Here is a 20,448-nt window from a genome sequence, read left to right as displayed (position 1 = left end):
TATTTGACCTACATTCAACTTCAATAAATTTGTTTAAGTATTTACGTTTTGTACAAAAGGTATTATTATTTTGGATCACTTTACTTGATGTTGAGAATTTTAACTGTATACGTCCTATTTGACTGAATTAACAATTTCTACTTATCCTCTGTTGTGAAGTAGGGGTTTCGTGTTATGTCTACATTTCAATTAAACTTAAACATTGGTTATAATCCTCAGCATTACTTGAACGTTTATTTAAAGAATTGTATGGAAAATACATACGCAAGGGCTTCATTAAGAACGAATAACAGGTTGAAGTGGAGCAATCGATTTTTAGTTGGATTTTTTTAAATTTTAAATTCATGGCCCTTTATGATATCTTTCCTGAAAACAGAAAATGAGGTTTCTTATCGCTAAAAGAGGAATTGCAGACATTTAAAGCCGTAAAATTAATAAGTTTTGTAATTAGGTTCAAAACAACACGATTGAAGATGTTAAGATGTTAAATCTTCAGGGAGGGAGATCTTTTTAATTCATTTGTGGCTGAAGAAAATTGTATTTCTTCATTAATGTCATTTAAAAAATTGAAATTTTTTAAGGAACTTACATTTTTCAAACCTAAAAAACATGTCTCTCTGTGAAGTTATGCACATATTGTAAACTTTCATATCCTTATCTTGAACAGCATTCCTATAGTCCTAATTAGAAGAATTCCGCTTCAAAGTCGTACCACTCTGTATAATCAAAACTTTGTAATAAATAAATGTAATTTAATAAAATTTAATATTTGAATTATAGTTTACATTAGCCAAGTCAGTTGATGACAACGATCATCAACTAATTTGGCTTCTAATGTTATATAAGTACATAACATAAACTTCTCCACATAAATTAGTGGCCCTGGCAATAAAACACATACTAATGGTAATTATTACGAAATCAAAAACCATCTCACCAAAATCCTCCGGATATGAATTGATTGTTTCAATGTTGTCAACACAGTCAGCTTGAGCACGTTGAACATTTAGAGTTGACCAAAGAAAGATCTGCGACAGCGGCAACGTTATCAGTGTGATATTGAGGTGTGGTTACAACAGGAGAGGCGAGCGGCGAAAGTGTAGCGATTAGTGTTGCAAACAAGTTATGACCTCGCATAGCGTAACATTCTCATGAACGCGAGCAGACGACGGAGCGAGGCGGGCGTGAGAAGTAAGGCGCTTGACATACCGGCGTCAGCATGGCAGTGTAAACATGCCCTGGTCTACAAAAAAGTCAGATGGTTACCTCACTGATCGAACATTGCTTTACAGAACATTGCTTACAGCCTCTTTACAGAACATTATTCAAGCCAATGTGTCCGAATTTCTAATTTAAAGTCTGCAATCGCCAATTTGGTCCACGGAGTCCCTCATGGATTGATACTTGGATCCGTACTTTTTTATTTACGTCAATGATGTATATTCGTCCATCTCAAGCAGGAAAATTATTCAATACGCTGGCGACACGTCACGTCTCTCTTTTTCCGGACAGCTTCCGTCAGGGAATTGGAACCCATTTCGTACACCAATTTAAACTCTTGCATCCAATACTTTGACAGCATAAAATTGGCAACAAACCATTATAAAACAAATTACATTCATTTTACCCGCAAAATTATAAATTTTAAATCAACTCCAACGATAATGTTGGATGACGTCATTCTCGAAGAAGCTGAATCCACCAAGTTTCAAGGATTACACCTTGACACTGGATTGACCTGGAACTACCACGTTGGCAGTGTGCATCAAGAGCCGTTTCTGGCATATTTGGTCTACGCAAAATTTCCAACTTTTACTCGGCAAATACAATTAACGGCCTATTTTGGCCTCATATATTCTATGGTATTAGACTGTGGGGTAGCTGTGCCAAGTCAAACCTTGATAGAGTTTTTTAGCCTCCAAAAGCAATTCGTATAGTTGCTAGATTAAAATATAGAGTCGTGTAAAGAGGCCTTCAGGAAACTTGGCCTGCTAATCCTTCCATGCTTGTACTTGCTTGAGATTGTCCTTTACTGTCGTTTCAAGTGTCCCTTAACGCAGGGCAGAACAGTGCACCAGTACAAGAATAGGGCGAGAAACAATTTCCGTAGCGCCCAGCACCGTACTGCCGTGTGAACACCTGCCATCGGAAGCTATTGTCAAAATACTCAGTAAACTAACAATAAAAAAAACAATAAAGACCTAAGATCAGAAACAAATTCTTCAAAATTTAAAGTTTGGTAAACGGGCTCCTGGACCTTTGATGACGGATGTATCTTCGATAACGGCTGGGTGCGTGCCGATAAAGTGTACGGTGAGAACTTTGGGAAGTATGAATGTGTGAGTGAATGCGTTAAAACTAGGAGTATTTTATACCGTAATGGGTAATAAGAAATGAAGTTTGAGAAACATTGCTATAAAATTGAGGCAATAAAATATATTTAATTCCATTCATTTCTTTTTAATGTGTCCAAAAGTACGGACTTGGATGCTTTAAGCCTGGAGTATAAAAAGCTGCAATTCACCCCTTCCACTAATTCTCTTGTCCCTCAGCAGAAATCATGTTTCTGATTGCATTACTATATTTCTTTGTGTTGTCTTAGTAGCACTACCTGAAATCTGTTCTGTAAGTTCTTAAAGTACGATTGTTCTACTTCTCAGTGCAATTTGATAAATAAAACGCATCTAGAGTGTAATGAATCTTTATTTGTCTGTAAGTCAATTATCGTAGAATGAGTTGGCTTGGATGGTAGGCAGCTCGTCGGTGGTATCCGGGTAGGAGGGAAGAAGAGTGTTGGCCGAGCCAAACCTGTCGTTCAGAGAGTAGAAGAGAGGCGAGTCCTGGCAGTCTACGGAATCTTCCTCTCGAGCACAGGTGAACGTTTCCTGGTAACAACTCATCATTACACTTTTGTTTATTATGGCGATTGTTAGTGCTTCATTGCTCAGTGCTGACACAATCTTCCACCAAATGTATCATTTTTTTAAATGCATTAAAATAAAATCCATTCAAATCTAAGTAAATCCATATGAAACCCATGTGGGATTTCAAAATTACTTAAAATAACTTACAAGATTATTATATAGCACCAATAAATCCAGAGGAGAAAGGGAATAGTGGTATCCCTCCCAAGCTATTTTCCCCTCCTTTCAAGAGTAACAAATTTCAAAAACGTAAATATCGTAAACGTTTGTACCTATACATAATAACAAATGCCACATTGAAATTATGGTAAGAATTTTTACAACTCAATACTTTTAATGAAAATTCACTAAGTCCTACGTTATCTGGGTTACTCGTGCGTTGAATAGTATCTATGGAGAAGATTAAAAATCCCTTGTAGAGAAATTACTTATACAGGTAACCTCTATGGCAGGCGGCTTATGGTGCTCGTACCTTCCTAAATAAAAAAAATAGATCATTAGAGAGAGATCAGTTTGCTCATTCTTAAATTATAACATAGTACGTATATTTTAGCGTAATTTAATAAATAACACTAATCAATATTAATTATAATAAGAGAGGTAATAGGACAGTATAGTCCTTATTTTGACTATTTTTTTAAAGATCGAAGTAGCATGCAACGTACTCAACTGTACTATTTTTTAAAATCTAAATTTACATTATTTTGGCCATAATTAATATTTCCCTTAAGTAATACAAGTCTCATTAATGTCGGCCTTGTGTGTTTCCAACCAAAATTATACTATTATACCTCTTTTCATGTTTAAATTCAAACCCAGTTAGGTAAAAGCATATCCAAAGTCATGTCTGTTAAAACAACGAAAAAGTGTTACAATCAGTTTTAGGTTTGCTTTAATGATTTTGTAAAAAGATGTGTAACAACCGATTAACATTTCTAAACACAGGAAAAGTTGTATTATTCAACGAGGAATGATGGTAGGATACATTATAATCAGATCCAAAGAAAAGCCGTTAAAGATAAGATCGTCGATTTTTACCATATGTTCATAGAAGGTAACTTGAGAAAGTGACGTGATTTTATTTATAAAAAAAATTATTTAATTACGACAAAATTATTATGAGCCTGGCATTTTATGTAATTATATTTAATTTTAAATAATAAATAGTTTTTTATTATATTATTTTATATTAAATAAAAGTTTTATAATTCCCTGAAACACATTAGATCCCGTAACATTTGTACATTTTCATATAGGCCTAATTACAGAATTTCCTAAATTTCCTTCTTTAAATTCCTATAGTTTCTAGTGGAGAAACAACACTTGTTCTGAATTTTCTATTTTCAGCATTGCTATATTAAAGGACTACGAATTGAAAATGGAAAAATATTTTCATTACAAACCTGAGGCAATTGACTTTATTGCCCACTCAAATTTTCACTGACCTAACTCGGCCTGATATGCTTGGTTTGGCCAGAAACTAGATTGTTAAGGACATAAGAGGAATTTGTTCTCACGCCCCGTCTGCTTATTGGTTACAGTTCAGAAACCGTGAACCAACTGCATTGTATAAGCACACAACCTAATTTTACATGACGCTGATACAGCATTTTCCCCTGAGAAAGAAATCGGTTGTCGACTCGCTTGTGACCTTTTGCGGAGATCGTCGACATGTCAGATATCCAATAAAGTTATGATACTAACTTATAAATTTGTTATGTATGATATGTATTCATATGTTTGTTCTTGAAAACAACCGACAGAAACGTAAATAAAAGTTAAATCAGCGCCAGCCAACCAGATAAAGACTGACAACTTTTATTAGAATGGCGCCTGTCAGTTCTTTTATCTTGTTGTCTGACACTGTTATGAGTATTATTTAGGCGTTTGACGGATGGCCATCAAACCTAGTGCTTGCAAATGACCGATTTCTTATATGGACCAAAATTTTTCTATCGATTTAACAATTGTTTTTACTTCTACAATGCAAATTAGACTCTGTACCTCAGACTATTAAGTCTGACACCAGAATGCGTTTAAAATTATGTACCTTAATATGTAAGAACACAACTATAGTGATCCGTGTCTTATAATTGAAATTCAAAAAATGCTAACGACTGGTTGATATTGTAATATAGTACAAATTTACAGATGTATTACATTTTTACGATAGTATGATATACTAAAATAAATTTTACGTACAGCCTAGTTTTTAATTATGAAAAACGTATAAAAAATCTGTCGTAACCATATTATTGTTAGTAATGAAATTGATCTGTACATAATATAATTCCAATTTTTGGCAACGCTGTGCTCTCTATTTAACCTTAGGTAATTTCAATGTTTCAATTAACCTACTGGAGTTATTCTTCAGTTTACAGGTCTGTTTACCTGATTGAAAACCGTCTCTTGGGGACAGATAAAGCTCCACTTGAAGATTTGCTCGCCACCATCGTCGAAGTGGACCGGCAAGCAAACGTGGAAAACTTGGCAGTCGTTTTCTGGGTCAGCATAGTAGCCGTAGGCGCGCGCGTCGCAGGTGAACGAGGTGTCAATGCTCTCGCGGATCGATGTGGCGTTACTGGGTAGTCCGAGCACTTCTGGAGCCACGTCACGTCTCAACTGTAACAGTATGATGGATTATACGAGTAGCTTCAGTCTTACATGTGCTTGCCAACACCAGATGATATAGTTTCGAGGTGTCAATGCTCTGACGGATCGATGTGGCGTTACTGGGCAGTCCGAGCACTTCTGGAGCCACGTCACGTCTCAACTGTAACAGTATGATGGATTATAGCTTCAGTCTTACATGTGCTTGCCAACACCAGATGATATAGTTTCGAGGTGTCAATGCTCTGACGGATCGATGTGGCGTTACTGGGCAGTCCGAGCACTTCTGGAGCCACGTCACGTCTCAACTGTAACAGTATGATGGATTATAGCTTCAGTCTTACATGTGCTTGCCAACACCAGATGATATAGTTTCGAGGTGTCAATGCTCTGGCGAATCGATGTGGCGTTACTGGGCAGTCCGAGCACTTCTGGAGCCACGTCACGTCTCAACTGTAACAGTATGATGGATTATAGCTTCAGTCTTACATGTGCTTGCCAACACCAGATGATATAGTTTCGAGGTGTCAATGCTCTGGCGAATCGATGTGGCGTTACTGGGCAGTCCGAACACTTCTGGAGCCACGTCACGTCTCAACTGTAACAGTACAATAATCAGTACAATAACTGTAACAGTATAATTAGCTTGAGCAATTTTTTCCACAATCTAGAAAGACGACGCTAGCATATCGTTTCTATGGTAAGATGAATGCAGTCGTTCAAGTTAATTCATAGATTCAAATAACGATAAAGTTGTAATTCAGTTTTAATTATGGAACTTTCCCACGAGGATTAGGTAGGCTTAATAAATATTTTTGGACATAAAACAAAAATCAGGGTTTTGTTGGTTTTCACATGTTATTGTTGAACTCGGGCACATTCATGCTTCTAATCAACAGATTAGACGTCGACGTCTGTGTTAGGATTAAATTCTTTTTCTGCTGCTTTAGTAACCCTTTAAGAATAGGTCAAAGTTTGCTAGGAATATTATTGAGGATTTTGTACACCGTTTAAAATAAATACTGATATGCATTACACTTATTTTTACAAATATTTTTAATTAGTGTTAGCCGCTATTTTGTGCTGGTTTAAGATTCTACGACCTCTAAGTTTCATTGTTAATTTTCTTTCATTAAAACCTTTAAAACGATGTGCAGATACGATGTAGCCATGACAGCGTTAGTAGTACAGTTTAGTCTCCTACTAAAAGCTGAAATCAGCTGTATGTCTGTGTCTGAATGGACGAACAACTTCTAAACAGCTTCACTACGCGGAGTATCTTCTCCTTTGCTCAATGCAAGGTTTTCCAAGGAATACGAAATTGTAAAGCAAGTGGGTTGTATCATTTATACCTATGCAACCAATCTATGTAATAGGTAAGGGACAAAGTTTTTGAAGGGGACAATCAGTTTTAGCTCTGAGGAGTATATCTCAACTCAGGTTACGTAGAAAATTCTCTATAGTGAGCAAGACGACCGCTGGAGCAATACCAGACTAGAAAGGTTTCCTTCCCCAGGTAGCATGGGCTACGGTTGCTGGAGCTGCATCAACACGTGTTGACAAAGTATAAGGTACTGATATACTAGTGCAAGTCCAAAATTTTCATATTTCTCGGTCGTTAGCGAAATTCCCAAAATCATAATTTATATTCGTTGGGCACGGCTGTTACTCCCTCAAGTCGTAAGCTGAGAAAGTCCCAGATGGGAGTGTATGTTAGGGGATAGATGAGCTGTAGATCTTCTTAGCCACGAAAGTTTTAGAAGTAGAGTTTAGTCTCCTGCACTGGCTGGGATAGTACTCAAAAAGAGAGCAAGCTCCCGATCTCCAACTGAGTACGCTGTAACACTGTGACAGTTGAAATCTGCTGTCTATCTGTGTCTGAAGGAGCAAAACAACGTCGAAATAGCCTCACTAGGCGGAGTATCTACTCATTTGCTAAACGCAAGATTTCCCAAGGGAGCTGAAAGTACAACCCACTTACTATGAAAATTACACACACTAACACACACACACACACACACACACACACACACACACAAATGTAGAACATATTAAACTATATATATTATAAACATTAACAACAAGCTTGATCAAAGAACTATGGTTCGTTTTGTTTAACATAGTATATCTCTATCTATCTATCTATATTTTAATAGAAGATCATAACTCAACAATTGTTTAAGTACGACGCGGTGTTATAAATTAGCATGTTTTATGTCTAATTTTTATTACATACATTGATTGTATCACAATAAGGACATTACACTCTGACGAAAGTAAAACATTATCTTTGACAGTTTCAAAATGAAGGTGTATATATACTTTTAAAGCAAAATTTCATAAAAATTACGACAAAAGAGAACATTTTTATGGCATATAAATATAGCTTGGGAACAAAATTTAAACTACTCATTGTAATTCCAGGATGATAAAATAATATTAATGCGTATTAACAAAACGACTGTACTCTAGTTGACGGAAGTGGAGTGCACGAGAGTAGCAATAATTATTAGCCATAAAGGAAAATAAACGAATTCTTATTCAAATATTTATGTGTGATGACAATTTTTCCATCTCTAACATCAATTATGGAACCAGTCAAAACCGTAACATCACAAGACAGCTACACTAAATTAAACCTCTCTTTATTCCACATGTGCCGGAGAGCACAACGATTGTTAAATTTAAAACAATAAAACATATTAAAGTGTTGTTCAATATATGACAAACTTACTGTACAAATTAGAATTAATTAAATAAACAAATACCATACCCTTATATATGGAGACATCTCTGCAACAGCTAATAATGTGAAACCTGTAACAAGGAGACATGAATTTAAAAACTAATTTATTTTTTGAAGTGTAAATTTTAGCACTTACTGCTTGGTAATCTTAAATATTTTAAGTTATTATACTTAGGCATGTTATTAAATTATGTTACATGATAAAACAGCTCTTTGTGTTATTTCGATATAGTATTGATATTCATAACCTTTTTTGCTTGTTTGGTGTAGCCTACTGGACATCACAGAGGTTTCTAAAACAACTCCTAAGAGTGTTCGTTCTTTGAATTACTTTTTATTTCGATAAGTATTTCAATAATTTTTCCTCCTGATAGTCAAATAACATTAAACATTTATAAAATACTTAATGGAGTTCATACACTCCGAAAGTGTAGGCTTCTTGCATACTCAATAAACTCGATTACAGGTTATTCTTAAGGTAAAATTGCTAAGACATGCTAATGATATAGCATTGAGAGGATATTTAAATATTTGTATTTTTTGTATATTCTCAAACATGTCGGAGCATTCTCAAAATTCACAGCACATATTGGAGAATCATGGGTTAATAAATATCATCTGACAATAGTGCTAGTACATCCAGATTTTGACATTTTCCTTTTCAGAGGATATTTCCTCGTGATACGATATAATTTTTTATTTTATAGCACAGAATTTACCGGTGACCAAATTTTAAACAAAATTGTCACAAGTAATTACCATTGAGACAAATTCGTGTCCACAAAAGTATAAACTTTTGTTGAGTTAATACATCTTTAAATATTTCTCAACTATGCATAATCTCTGTTAGCATTTCCCGAAACTATTCTTCAGTACTTTAAATCTTTTATGAAGTAGCTTCTTAATAATATGCATAAAGTCTGCACTTGTGATAATTGTAAAAACAGTATCTTTTACTTTTTAATTTATTTTGAGTATTGGAAACTCAAGGTAACTCAGAGATGTGTTCATAAAAAGTAAAATATATATTTAGTGAACGTACAGTATAATAAAATTAATAATTGGTGTTTTGTATATTTAAACTCAAGTAGTACAAATATTGCAACAACTTATGTAAGTAACTACCTTTTTATGACTTACGAGTATAACTGAGCTTATTCAAATCATCTGCATGAAATTATGTAACTTTTAATTTATTAGATTGTAATTTTAAACTGTAGGCAGAATAGTAATCCAAATGTGTAATGTAAACTTCTAGTAGTCTTACTCAATGCTGTCAAGAGTTACTTTAATACGCTTTATATGTATACAGTGCATCCGTTAGAAGCAAAACTGTATAGCTATTAGGATTTCTACCCATTTCTTTGTGAAATTAGGATGGTTACAGTTACTATAGTGAAATATTTAGAAGATGATCACGAACCTATCCTCAGCTGACAGAGATAATACAAATTTCGTAAATTACAAAGAGTCTATTACTTTCTTTTAAAATATAATACATTAAGGATGAATGCAATTTTTTCTAAAAAAAAGAAAATCAGGAATCTATATCAACTCATCAAGGAGAGTGTAATTTCACCTACTGTTTGAATATATTCTTATCACCTTTTTAGTATACATATTTGAAATGTGCATTACGTAATAAGATACAATAAAGAGATAGCACCTTTTCATTGCTCACAAGATCTCCAGAGCCAACACACCTAGAAGTAGCACATCTCACTATTCATCAGTTTCCAGAACCAACATACATAGAGATAATTTGAATAATAAATTCAAAATATTTATAAATTACATAATATCTTGATGTATTTCATTCAATTTTAATCTTGAAAAAATGCGTTTTAACGTTGACCTTTCATGAAAAAGGTAACGTTTTCATAAGGAAAAGATTAAGGAAAATAAATGCAACCATTCCTGACACAAAATTCAATCTGCTATGTTAGATCAATCAATTTATAAAATAATAAATCTTATAAACGTCAGATGTTTTGCATTGTACATAAACAAATATTAATCAAATAACACTAATAGGTTTTTATACAGGAGGTAATTTTTTTAATACAGCTGATAATGAGTATTATAGTTGCCAGATATGGCGACTAGGACAAATTTAACACGTCAATGCATACATAAACAGGTTAGTTTACCAAATAGTTGAGCTAAAATGTATGAAATATTATTAATCAATGTTCAGTGATGCAGTTCTTTTCTAAACAAGTACTAACGATTAAAAAATGTGGATTCCAACAAATAAAGAACACTTTACTCGCTTATTCCAGAAGTTTCGGCTATCCTGGTCTAGAGTGAATCATGTTTCATATACATCCGCTTACGTTTCGATTACTTGAACATGAAATCCTCATAATCCACCACTTAGTGGTTTTTGTGTTACTGTGACAGTAAGTGTGCAGTTGGGATCATTATACCTCTTCACATGCGATGAGTTAGGATGTCCTAAAGGCACACATACATCTACTCTTTATTATAATAGCTGTTGTAGTGCGCGTCCACCTGAGAATCAACTGGTCCAGTGCTTCTTTTATCAAGTGTTTCCAACTAGGATTTGCTGAATTAACAGGCTTCTTTTTAATACCATTTTCATTTAGCTGATTTCCTCTACTCTATTGCCATGGTATCATCTGTCACCCAAATCTGTGTTTCCCCTACAATGTTCTTATGTTTATTTCCCTTTTCATCGTCCTAAGCCAAGGTGGAACACCATAAAACGAACGCTGTATTAGTCATTGGAGAGCTTAATCGGGAATATGTGAACTCTCCCCCACACCAGTCGACCTCCAGTTTAATCTAGCCTTCTCCAAGTAAAGCGGAGCACCGCTCTGCAAGGAGTGACCGCGCAGCGGTTAAGATTAGATCTCCGCTACTCGTAAAGGGTAAACATGAGTATAAAAACAAAGGAGAAACAAGGGCTTCCTAGTAGAAGCTTTTATTCATCTACTGTTTTGGCTGAATAATAGATAACCCTCTACCATGCAATGAACGTACCTGCCATTTTTTAAAGACTGTTTACCTTGACATGACTAGTTATCACCCTAATTTAGAAACCTTGCGTTAACATTAAAGCTCACGTAGGTAACTTAGTATACGACAGAAGAACAGTAAACCTAAGAGCGTGTGCTCCCTAAATAAAAATAATTGGTTTCTTAATAAAGAATTAATAACAAGGGATTTGATGACATCGGCAGCAGAAGTTGCCATTTATTGCAGAAGGAAAAGCAGCGCCCATCATACATTCTGGAATAGCTCCCATATCTAATTCTTTAATAAAGTTAAGGATATCGACTTGAGTTTATTTCTGATTTTCTTTATAAAATTAATCAACGTAGGAGTAGATCTTTCCCGACCTACTTCCATAAGGGTAGTACTAATGCGTTCAGAAGGGTATTCTACTGGACGGATTGGTAATCCTCTATGAGAATAACTATGGGTTTGGCTATATTCCAAACAGCACTCTTGTTAAGTTTGTGCCGAGTAAAGGAAGAGATTCGCCTCAGCAGACGATTGATGATTGTAGTAATTTTTAGCTATTATAATTGTAATTTCCACGGTTTGGATTTTTATTATGGCAAAAATAATTTGTATACTGATAATTTGCCATATTCATGCAGACTAATAAATGTAACCTCCTTCATAGTAAAGACTGTGGAACAAATTGTGTATGGGCACGTTAGAGATACAACCTTGGCGGATTCCCACTGTACATGCTTTTGTCCAAGTCAATTCCTGTTCATTGAGTGTGTTTATGGATATTTAAGGGGGTTTCGATATGTTAGCATTTGCTCCCATGGAGACAGATAAGAAGAGGAAAGATGTTCTTCTATTATTCAATTGGATAGAAGCCCTCATAAACCTTCAAGTAAGAGCAAAGAACATATCCTGCCACAATTATGGCCCTGAAAGGACGGCATCAGGGAGTGGTACTTTCCTTCCTTTAAGTACTTTGGATCTTTTGATTACAGTGCTAGGCATAATTATATGCTGACGATCAAGTGCTTATGATCAAGGGCACACATAAAGATACTTCAGAGAACCTCGCCCTGAATGCCTGAAATTTTACGAGTGACTGGTACCATTGCCACCTTAGGATCAATATCCCTGAAAGAAACAAAGACAAAGTAAATTTAAATCAGAAAAAGGAACTTTCAGTTAATACCTAACTAGATTAACTAGATAACTAGATTTAACCTATTTGGAGGATATTAATATAATATAGCCAAGTATGAAGTAGTAAATCTAGACAGTAGACTAACATGAAACCCTGATTAAGATAATACTATTTTGAAAGCAAAAATGCTCTATGTGTTTATAAAAGGCTCCTAGAATGTATATGGGGTATTACTCCCCAAGATAACGTATTGGATGTAGGAAGCCGCAATAAAACCAGAGGTTACTTATACAGCTCTTGTGTGCAAGCCAAAATCAGAACAAAGAATAGCAACAGAGCAGCTTCAGAGAATTTATAGGCTGGCTTGTGTAAGTATCACAGGTTTAGTGAGATCCTTTGCAATACTTTCAGAGGTGGCTATTCTGGGATATACCTATCTGGGGCAGAAGGCTAAAATAGCAGGATGAGCTTTTGAGTGTAAAGGGCATACAGTCTACTACCTCGGAAGGTTATACATGACAATACTAAAGAAATATCTGGATGCCAAAATGATAACAAACTTGTTTGAATTTGTGATAAAGATACATAAAAAGTAGAGAGATTATATACTCTACTAAAGGTGTTCTAACGTTTTCTAGTGATGGCTCACGTCTGACTTTGAGGGCAGGTTTTTTAGTATATGGGTTGCGGCTAGATTGGCTGTGTTTAGTAAAAAAGCTATCATATTCAAGGCAGAAGCCATGTCAATTGAAACGTTCACAATGAGATTTATCTAGAATAAGTCCAAAGGTTCTAAATATATAAAACTCCCATTTGTTCAAGCTGTTGTCAAAGATGCTGAACTCTTATGCTTAGGAATTGAATCTAGGAATGCTCTAATTTAACTGGAGATAAATAAAGTGATCCTTGATTGAATGTATTGTATGTATGAACGCTCTTTGGAAAATTAAATCACATATGCCCTGGCCTAGAAACGCTCGGTAGCAAATTGGTAGAGCCACAACCGAGCTGTGGAGTTTCCTCCTTGTACAGTAGAGCTTTAATAAATTACTAAAAATATTATTGGTTTTTACACATGCCTCCATTTGAGGGGGAAATAGTGGTAAGAGAAGCGCAAGATAAAATATTAAAATAGCAGTAGGTTCCTTTTAGGACTATGTGCAGCGTCCTTGACCTATCCCTAAAAAAATATGGCAACAGATTTTACAGAAACACACAAATAAAATAACTATTTTTGTCCAAATTTGTTTTTATATATTGCAGCATCCAAATACTTGTGCAGTACAAAACATATTTTCAGATAGATATAGAAGGAAAGCCGATTACATTTAAAAGAAAAACAAAAGTAAAAAGCGAAAATAATGAAAATATATAACATTACATGTTAAATTTTCGTATCCAATTATTCATGTAAAGTGATTTATTTTCATCGTCACCTAGTATTATAATGAGCCCATAAAAGTTGTCATTTTTATTAATATCAACTGAGCAGTGGCTTGACAAGGCTAAGGAATCTTGAAACGGAAATACTATACAGTATTTATAACATGATACCTGCGGAGGTTAATCTGAAATATCAATGGAAGTTCCATGACCATAAAATTATTCCTGTGTACGTTTTTCATACTTAAATGTTTTCTGCTGCCTTAGAACTACAAGGACCCAAATACAGTGTTTCTACAGAGCTTATTATACAACGTTTTATGTATACATATATTGCAAATTGTTATAGTGCATTTATTTATTAATAACAAAAATAAGCATTATTAACTAGGAGAATTGTGTAAATACTATTTTTATATTAAAGTTGTTTTATACGTATATCGTTAAAATTGTAGTGGTGCATAGAAACAGTACTGTTTTAACAGAAACGTTTAGTAAAATTAATTTATTCTTGTCTAGTTCGTTTACTATTTACTCTAAATAAATATTAATTCCGCATAAGTAGAATTTTGCTGTATACAAATATTTAATTGTATGCATTAATGTTGTATGCATAATTGTGTGCAAAAATAACGTTATATACTTTTACACTTATCTTATAAACAGTATTGTACTCTGAAACGATACTTGTTTCAGTCTAAACAATGTCATACCTTGGGCATTTTTAACATTTCTTCAGAAATTTACTCTTTCATACATATCCACATAATAGCTGAAGACATAATTTCTCTCACAATTTAATATTGGAAATATTACCGTATTTATTGATATCTAAACTTGTTTTTATTTTTTACATTTAACTACACTATTGACTATTTATATAAAAATGTTTATGTTAAGGTCTCTTTCAACAAGTCTCCGAAAAAATAATAATAAAATTACATAACATTATCAGCTTAGTATAAAAGATTATGAATTATTTATCATTTGGATTTGTATGTATTTTTATGTGGATTTATGTTACTATGTGCTGTTAATATCAAAGTATGAGATGATTAAAAAGTGCTAACTTTGTAAACACAATATCAGTTAACAACTAGTAGGTGCCGAAATTCTCGACCAACGTAGATTGGTTAAATCTTACAAGTTTGTTATGAGTTTGTTTGTTACCAATGTGTAAGTTTCGTTATTGCGAACAAATATATACCCGAGGGTAAGTCAGTACCTAATCTTCATTACAGTATTTACCATTCTAGTTTTTACTATAGGATTATAAGTTAGTAATTATTAATAATTTTTGTAAACATTTGAAAACACGAATGCACCCCTTTTTACTTTACAACAATAAAAATTTTTTCTTAGTACATATACTCGTACATTCATATTCTGTGTATGTTTCTTTATCTTATTAAGCCTATAGTTCCGTGTAAATTTGTTCACAGACCGCTCTAGTCAGGTTTAATCTTAAACTTCAACGCCATTGCGGTACTCACTAGGTACCAATCATTCGTTCCCTCTTTTTCACATAAATATATAGTAAAACAATGTTATAAAATAAAAAATACTTTGCAGATAAAATAAAATTCAAAACATTACTTACAACATTTGCCATAGAATGTTTGAGCCTTACCTAAAAATGTCTTTCTTATTGCTTCTTTAAGTCATTATAAGTTGGAATCAAAACAAGGTTATTTAAAGTGACTTACAAGTCTTCATGTGTTTAGAGTTGATATTAATTTTGCTTAAATTAGAACGAAATTGTTTTTATGAAACCACAGAATTCTCTGTAAACAACGGGGATTAGTTGTTTTAATAACGAGATGTGTACGCATAAAATAAGTTGAAAAATGAACACAGAAGTTATTAAGGAACCTCTCCTTCCTTTAATTCATTTACTAATATTGCTTTATATTAATGACTCCTAAGATACATCATAAAAATTTTTGTAACTGTACATTATGTCATTTTTGTATCTCAATTTTACTCCATGTTTTCAATGTATGAAATTTTGATTGTCTTTTAGGAAAATGCAACCAATGACATCCCACAGTCACATGATTTTGGCTCTTATAACTACTGAATATGCTGAGAGTAAGCAGCGATTTATATTTGTAAATAAAAATAGGAAACTTTCATTTATTCATTGTTTAATTGGAAGAAGTGAACTGTATAAGACTTGACACCTCAACACCAAATATTGTTATGTAAAATGTGTAACATAGAAAATATACAGGTGTTAAGAGCATTCCGTGATCTTTCTTACATTTCTTTCTTACATTATTACAATTATTGGCAGAATATTATCAGGGAATGATCGGATACGCAATAAAATTCAAAGAAATTGTGTTTTTCTACATTATCGGTAATAACGTTGTTATGAACAGAATTCTCAGTAATGTTAAGAAAAAAATTTATAAAAAAAATGTTAGAACATCCAATAAAACATACCACTGTGTTTTAAAATTACGTCACAGTTGTTGTATTGATTATCTTTATTTCGAACGAATACTTATTGAAAAAATTAAAACGTATATAAATATTTTATAAGCTGTCAGATTACCTTGAAGGAGTGAGAAAATCATGGTGAAGTCCACGGTTGCGGTCACGGGAGTTGTGTGGAGTGTGCAGAACTCCCCATTATATAGGCAGGGAGGTGCCAAGGTATAGAGGTCTGGCGTTAATTCCGATTCTCCTCACACATCCACCGCGCATCACATTCCTTGCATTTCCTTGCCGGTCAACCTCCCAATGGCGATATTCCTGTCACCTACGTTTATGTGTTCTCATATACATTATTTAGCTTTAATTTTCATCTGAGTATGATTTTAAAATATAACTTCAAGTCTATATAATATTTTACCTAAAGTGTAATTTCTTCCTGAAAAATTGCGTAGTATCTGCGCATCACCATCAACATAACTGCGGTTATTGGAAAAGAAATTTGAACCCCTACACAAGACGTGAGATGTTTGGTTCTTTTCCGTTTCTGAATGGATATACATGTTTTTGTTGGAATGAAGCTATGGGCTATGCACCAGGCGCGGTTTAAAACATAAGCCAGAAAAGACGATAAAAAGACTACAGTCTAAAAACCTTAATAATTTTTCATGAATTTATCAAGGGAAAACCTATAATGAAATTATTAATGTAAATCGTGAGTCCGTATGCATTAGGTGCCATTACACATCTGATGAGTCTCTACCTTAAGGGGTTTTCCTTCAGAAGTGGAATAAAAGTATAGTTGTGGAAGGAAAGTATAGTTTATTCCCTATCTAGGATGCCTATGTATATGTGTGTGTGTGTGTGTGTGTGTGTGTGTGTGTGTGTGTGTGTGTGTGTGTGTGTGTGTGTGGTGTGTGTGTGTGTGTGTGTGTGTGTGTGTGTGTGTGTGTGTGTGTGTGTGTGTGTGTGTGTGTGTGTGTGTGTGTGTGTGTGTGTGTGTGTGTGTGTGTGTGTGTGTGTGTGTGTGTGTGTGTGTGTGTGTGTGTGTGTGTGTGTGTGTGTGTAGTTTTAATTTGTTCCGGCCAAAAATGAAAGTTGCATTTTGAGACGAAACACAAAATGTACTTTTTGTGAAACCCTTTATCTGACGATATGGGTTCAAGATGTGTTTTATATTTGTTTGTGTTGTATTTTATGCATGTGGATATCCTATGTACAAACTTTGCCACGTCCATTTAAAAAAAATCTTCGTAAGAGAGCAAAACTTTTTCACAATTTGACATACTATTAAAGCGGATTATTTTGGAACGAATTGGGATCTAAACCCGAAATCAAAACTGTACATTATGTATTACAACAAACCAGTGGTTTATTATATATTTAGGAAAAAAACATGTACGGATGTGTAACTAAATTGTGGTTCTGGAGCCATATGTATAACACATTCAGGCTGTCTATCAATTACTCGAATACGTTAATTACACAATTGTATTAATTTGTGTTTAGTCTGGAAAATCCACATAGGCAGTGCCAACTTGAAATGCTTATTTTTTTGACTTAACACAATATCTGCTGTAAATTTTAGTTTAGTGTGTGGCAAGTTTTATAGCCACACTTGTTTACGTTTAAGTTTTGTGTACGTCTTTAGCCTTGTATTGAGATTTTTTTTACATCTGAGGACGAGGGTAGATTTGATTTTTCTAAACATAGTATTCTATTTTTGTAACATATAACGATGACAAATTTCAAAAATCCTATCATACTTTCAAACCAGCCATCATCAATAGCAAACTTTAAACAAAGAATATAGTTGTCCAAGTTCTATAACAAGAAACGAAGTTTCGTCAATTAGGTTACGAGATCAACTTGGGGTTGTTGTATTTTCCAGTTGTGAGAAAAGAGTGCGATATTCTCACTAAATAAGCTACTTACTAGTTATTTTAGCATATTTACGTAATTCATTAATTATATTCTTATTAGTTACGTTATGGCTAGCAAAGTTTGAAAAACCTAGATGAAATATAAATATTAATATAATTTCAAGCTGGATATCTCGCTTGTCATACCATTAAAGGCCTGGAAGTAGATCGAACGTTCAAACAAGTAAACATGCACCGTAAAAAGAAAATCAAGTAATTAAGTTTAATATAAATGAGGATTTAAATAATATTCATTTGATAATATTAATTTGCACTGTTGTATAAACATTTAAAGTTATCTTGATAGTTGGAATATAATTCATAAACTGGTACAACTATCTAAATATTTAAGAAGATAATCCGAACTGCTATCATCAATTCAATAGTTTGGAACAGAGAGGAAAGGTCACAAAGACAACGATGTCCAACTTCAATTAGAATTCAACTAGAATTATAAAGAACAACATTTAATCTTTGATACATAACTCTCAATCCGTATTAAAACTACTATTGCAATTCGTATTAATAAACTATATGTTTGACCAGTTTTATCTTACGTTAAATAGTGTATTATTTACTGCGCTACAATTTAAGATGCAAAAACATCCTTTGTAAAACGTAAACACAAGGACATTTCTTTACAGGACAGTAATTAAAACCATATTTTACAATGTAAACACTTTCTGAACCCGAATTAATTGATATAAAACACACACACACACACACACACACACACACACACACACACACACACACACACACACACACACACACACACACACACACAGAATACATAAAAATTAATAATTAATTAACAAAACGCAATAATCCAGATTTTCCCTAACTTATTTACTAATTAACTTCTTTTATGAATTCTGGAAATTCGTGCGATTTAGTGTTTATTACACTATAATATTGATTAATTTGTATCTCTCAACAATACCTCATAATAGCTATTGATATATATATATATGTGTTTGTTTTACTGGAGTCATAAAAATAACTTTAATTAACAAACAGAAATACGTGTTTTGTCGTTAGTTTCCAGGTTAAGTAAACAAATAACAAAAAATGTAAGGAGGTACCCAAAAGTAGCCGGAATAACATTGCCGTGGGCGAGTATCGTGTTAATAATCAATTGTACATAATGCCTTTATTTACAAGCGTTTCTCAGTACATTTACTGTTCAGAACGACTGAAATCATCAGTTGTCTCAAATATATAAATACTAAATACTATAATAATACTTACAAAATTTTATAAATTCTCTACTAAAAAATATGCTAAATAAATACATTGAAATCTAATTGTTTATTTAAAATTCTTATAGCAAAAACCATGTATAATCGCATAAACAACCAGCTTAACCATGTTCGTTGGCTATGATTACATTTTCTTAAGTTTGTGTTTAAATGAACCACAAATTTATTGTTTGAGCAAGCGAGGAAGTCTTGTATAACTTATTGCCACAGTATGAAAAGTTCCTCCACGTTGTGTGACCTCCTCCCGGAACAACAACCGATCGTCAGGTACTGCGGTTCCTTGTGTAATAGGAACTTTTGGACCATCCAGGACATAAACAGCTTGCAAACGGATTCCATTGGCAGCAAATTGTTAGCCTGTTGGGGATAAGTGATCGAATCACCTCAAATTAAAAAGGAAACGAATAGCTGAATTTGTACGTTTTTGAATACGATCCATATCACCGCGCGAGATGCCATTACCGTAAGCAGGATAGTTAGACTAAATAATCGAGAAAACAATCGATTGCATGAGCTTAAGCTTGGAGAATTCCGACAACAGACTTCTTAACCTGGAGAGGCATATCAGTATGCCAAGATCACGCTGAATAGCATGAGTAACGTGATCAGAGAAGGCAAGGTTGCTATTAAGTAAGACGCCAGACACTCGCCATCAAGAGCGATCCCCACACCCCTATCTATCAATGCCTGAACCAGATTGTGTGGAAAGACGTGAAAGACAGTGCACATAGTGTATTGTACCTATATTGAGCTTAGGCCATTTTCTACACACAGTGTACTGACGTTTCCAAGGTCGAAATTAATAGGCCTTCCAATCTGAGGTAGGATAATAGGACAAGTGCAACTGGCAATCGTTAGCATACAAATGTGCCACGCAATGTATAATACACGCAGGGAAGTCATAAACGTACAAATTGATTAGTTTAGGACCAGTCAAACACTATGACAGCAGCTAAAGCACGTGCTTTATTAAACTTGGAAAGATCTCTGTAAGTAATCATTTTAGACACATGTGGCTTTTCTTATCGCATTTAAC

The 20,448-nt window shown here is 33.9% G+C and overlaps 2 protein-coding genes across 3 annotated transcripts in view; both read right to left on the bottom strand.

The window, feature by feature from the left end:
- The window catches only part of LOC124369064 (U-scoloptoxin(01)-Cw1a-like), a 33,772-nt gene extending 32,703 nt beyond the window's left edge, over positions 1-1,069 (bottom strand). Inside the window, exon 1 of the mRNA XM_046826776.1 lies at positions 938-1,069. Within this exon, the coding sequence (XP_046682732.1) occupies positions 938-1,006 (69 nt within the window). The 5' untranslated portion in view covers positions 1,007-1,069. The remainder of the gene's footprint in view (positions 1-937) is intronic.
- Positions 1,070-2,685: 1,616 nt separating this feature from the next.
- LOC124368520 lies at positions 2,686-16,451 on the bottom strand. 2 transcript variants are annotated; one of them, XM_046825762.1, is made up of 4 exons: positions 16,350-16,451; positions 8,308-8,351; positions 5,316-5,546; positions 2,686-2,885 (listed from the first exon to the last, which is right to left on the bottom strand). In XM_046825762.1, the coding sequence occupies exons 1-4, from the start codon at positions 16,369-16,371 to the stop codon at positions 2,718-2,720; spliced, it is 465 nt and encodes a 154-aa protein (XP_046681718.1). In that variant the 5' UTR covers positions 16,372-16,451; the 3' UTR covers positions 2,686-2,717. The 2 variants fall into 2 exon arrangements, 1 of the variants encoding a protein (XP_046681718.1); XR_006922959.1 differs by lacking the exons at positions 2,686-2,885; positions 5,316-5,546 and adding an exon at positions 6,095-6,132 and having other exon boundaries at positions 16,350-16,440.
- Positions 16,452-20,448: the final 3,997 nt, after the last annotated feature.

This window comes from Homalodisca vitripennis, chromosome X, assembly GCF_021130785.1.
Source record: "Homalodisca vitripennis isolate AUS2020 chromosome X, UT_GWSS_2.1, whole genome shotgun sequence".
Taxonomy (NCBI): domain Eukaryota; kingdom Metazoa; phylum Arthropoda; class Insecta; order Hemiptera; family Cicadellidae; genus Homalodisca; species Homalodisca vitripennis.
The sequence above is the reverse complement of the archived record's forward strand: the minus strand, read 5'-3'. Positions and strand labels throughout refer to the sequence as shown.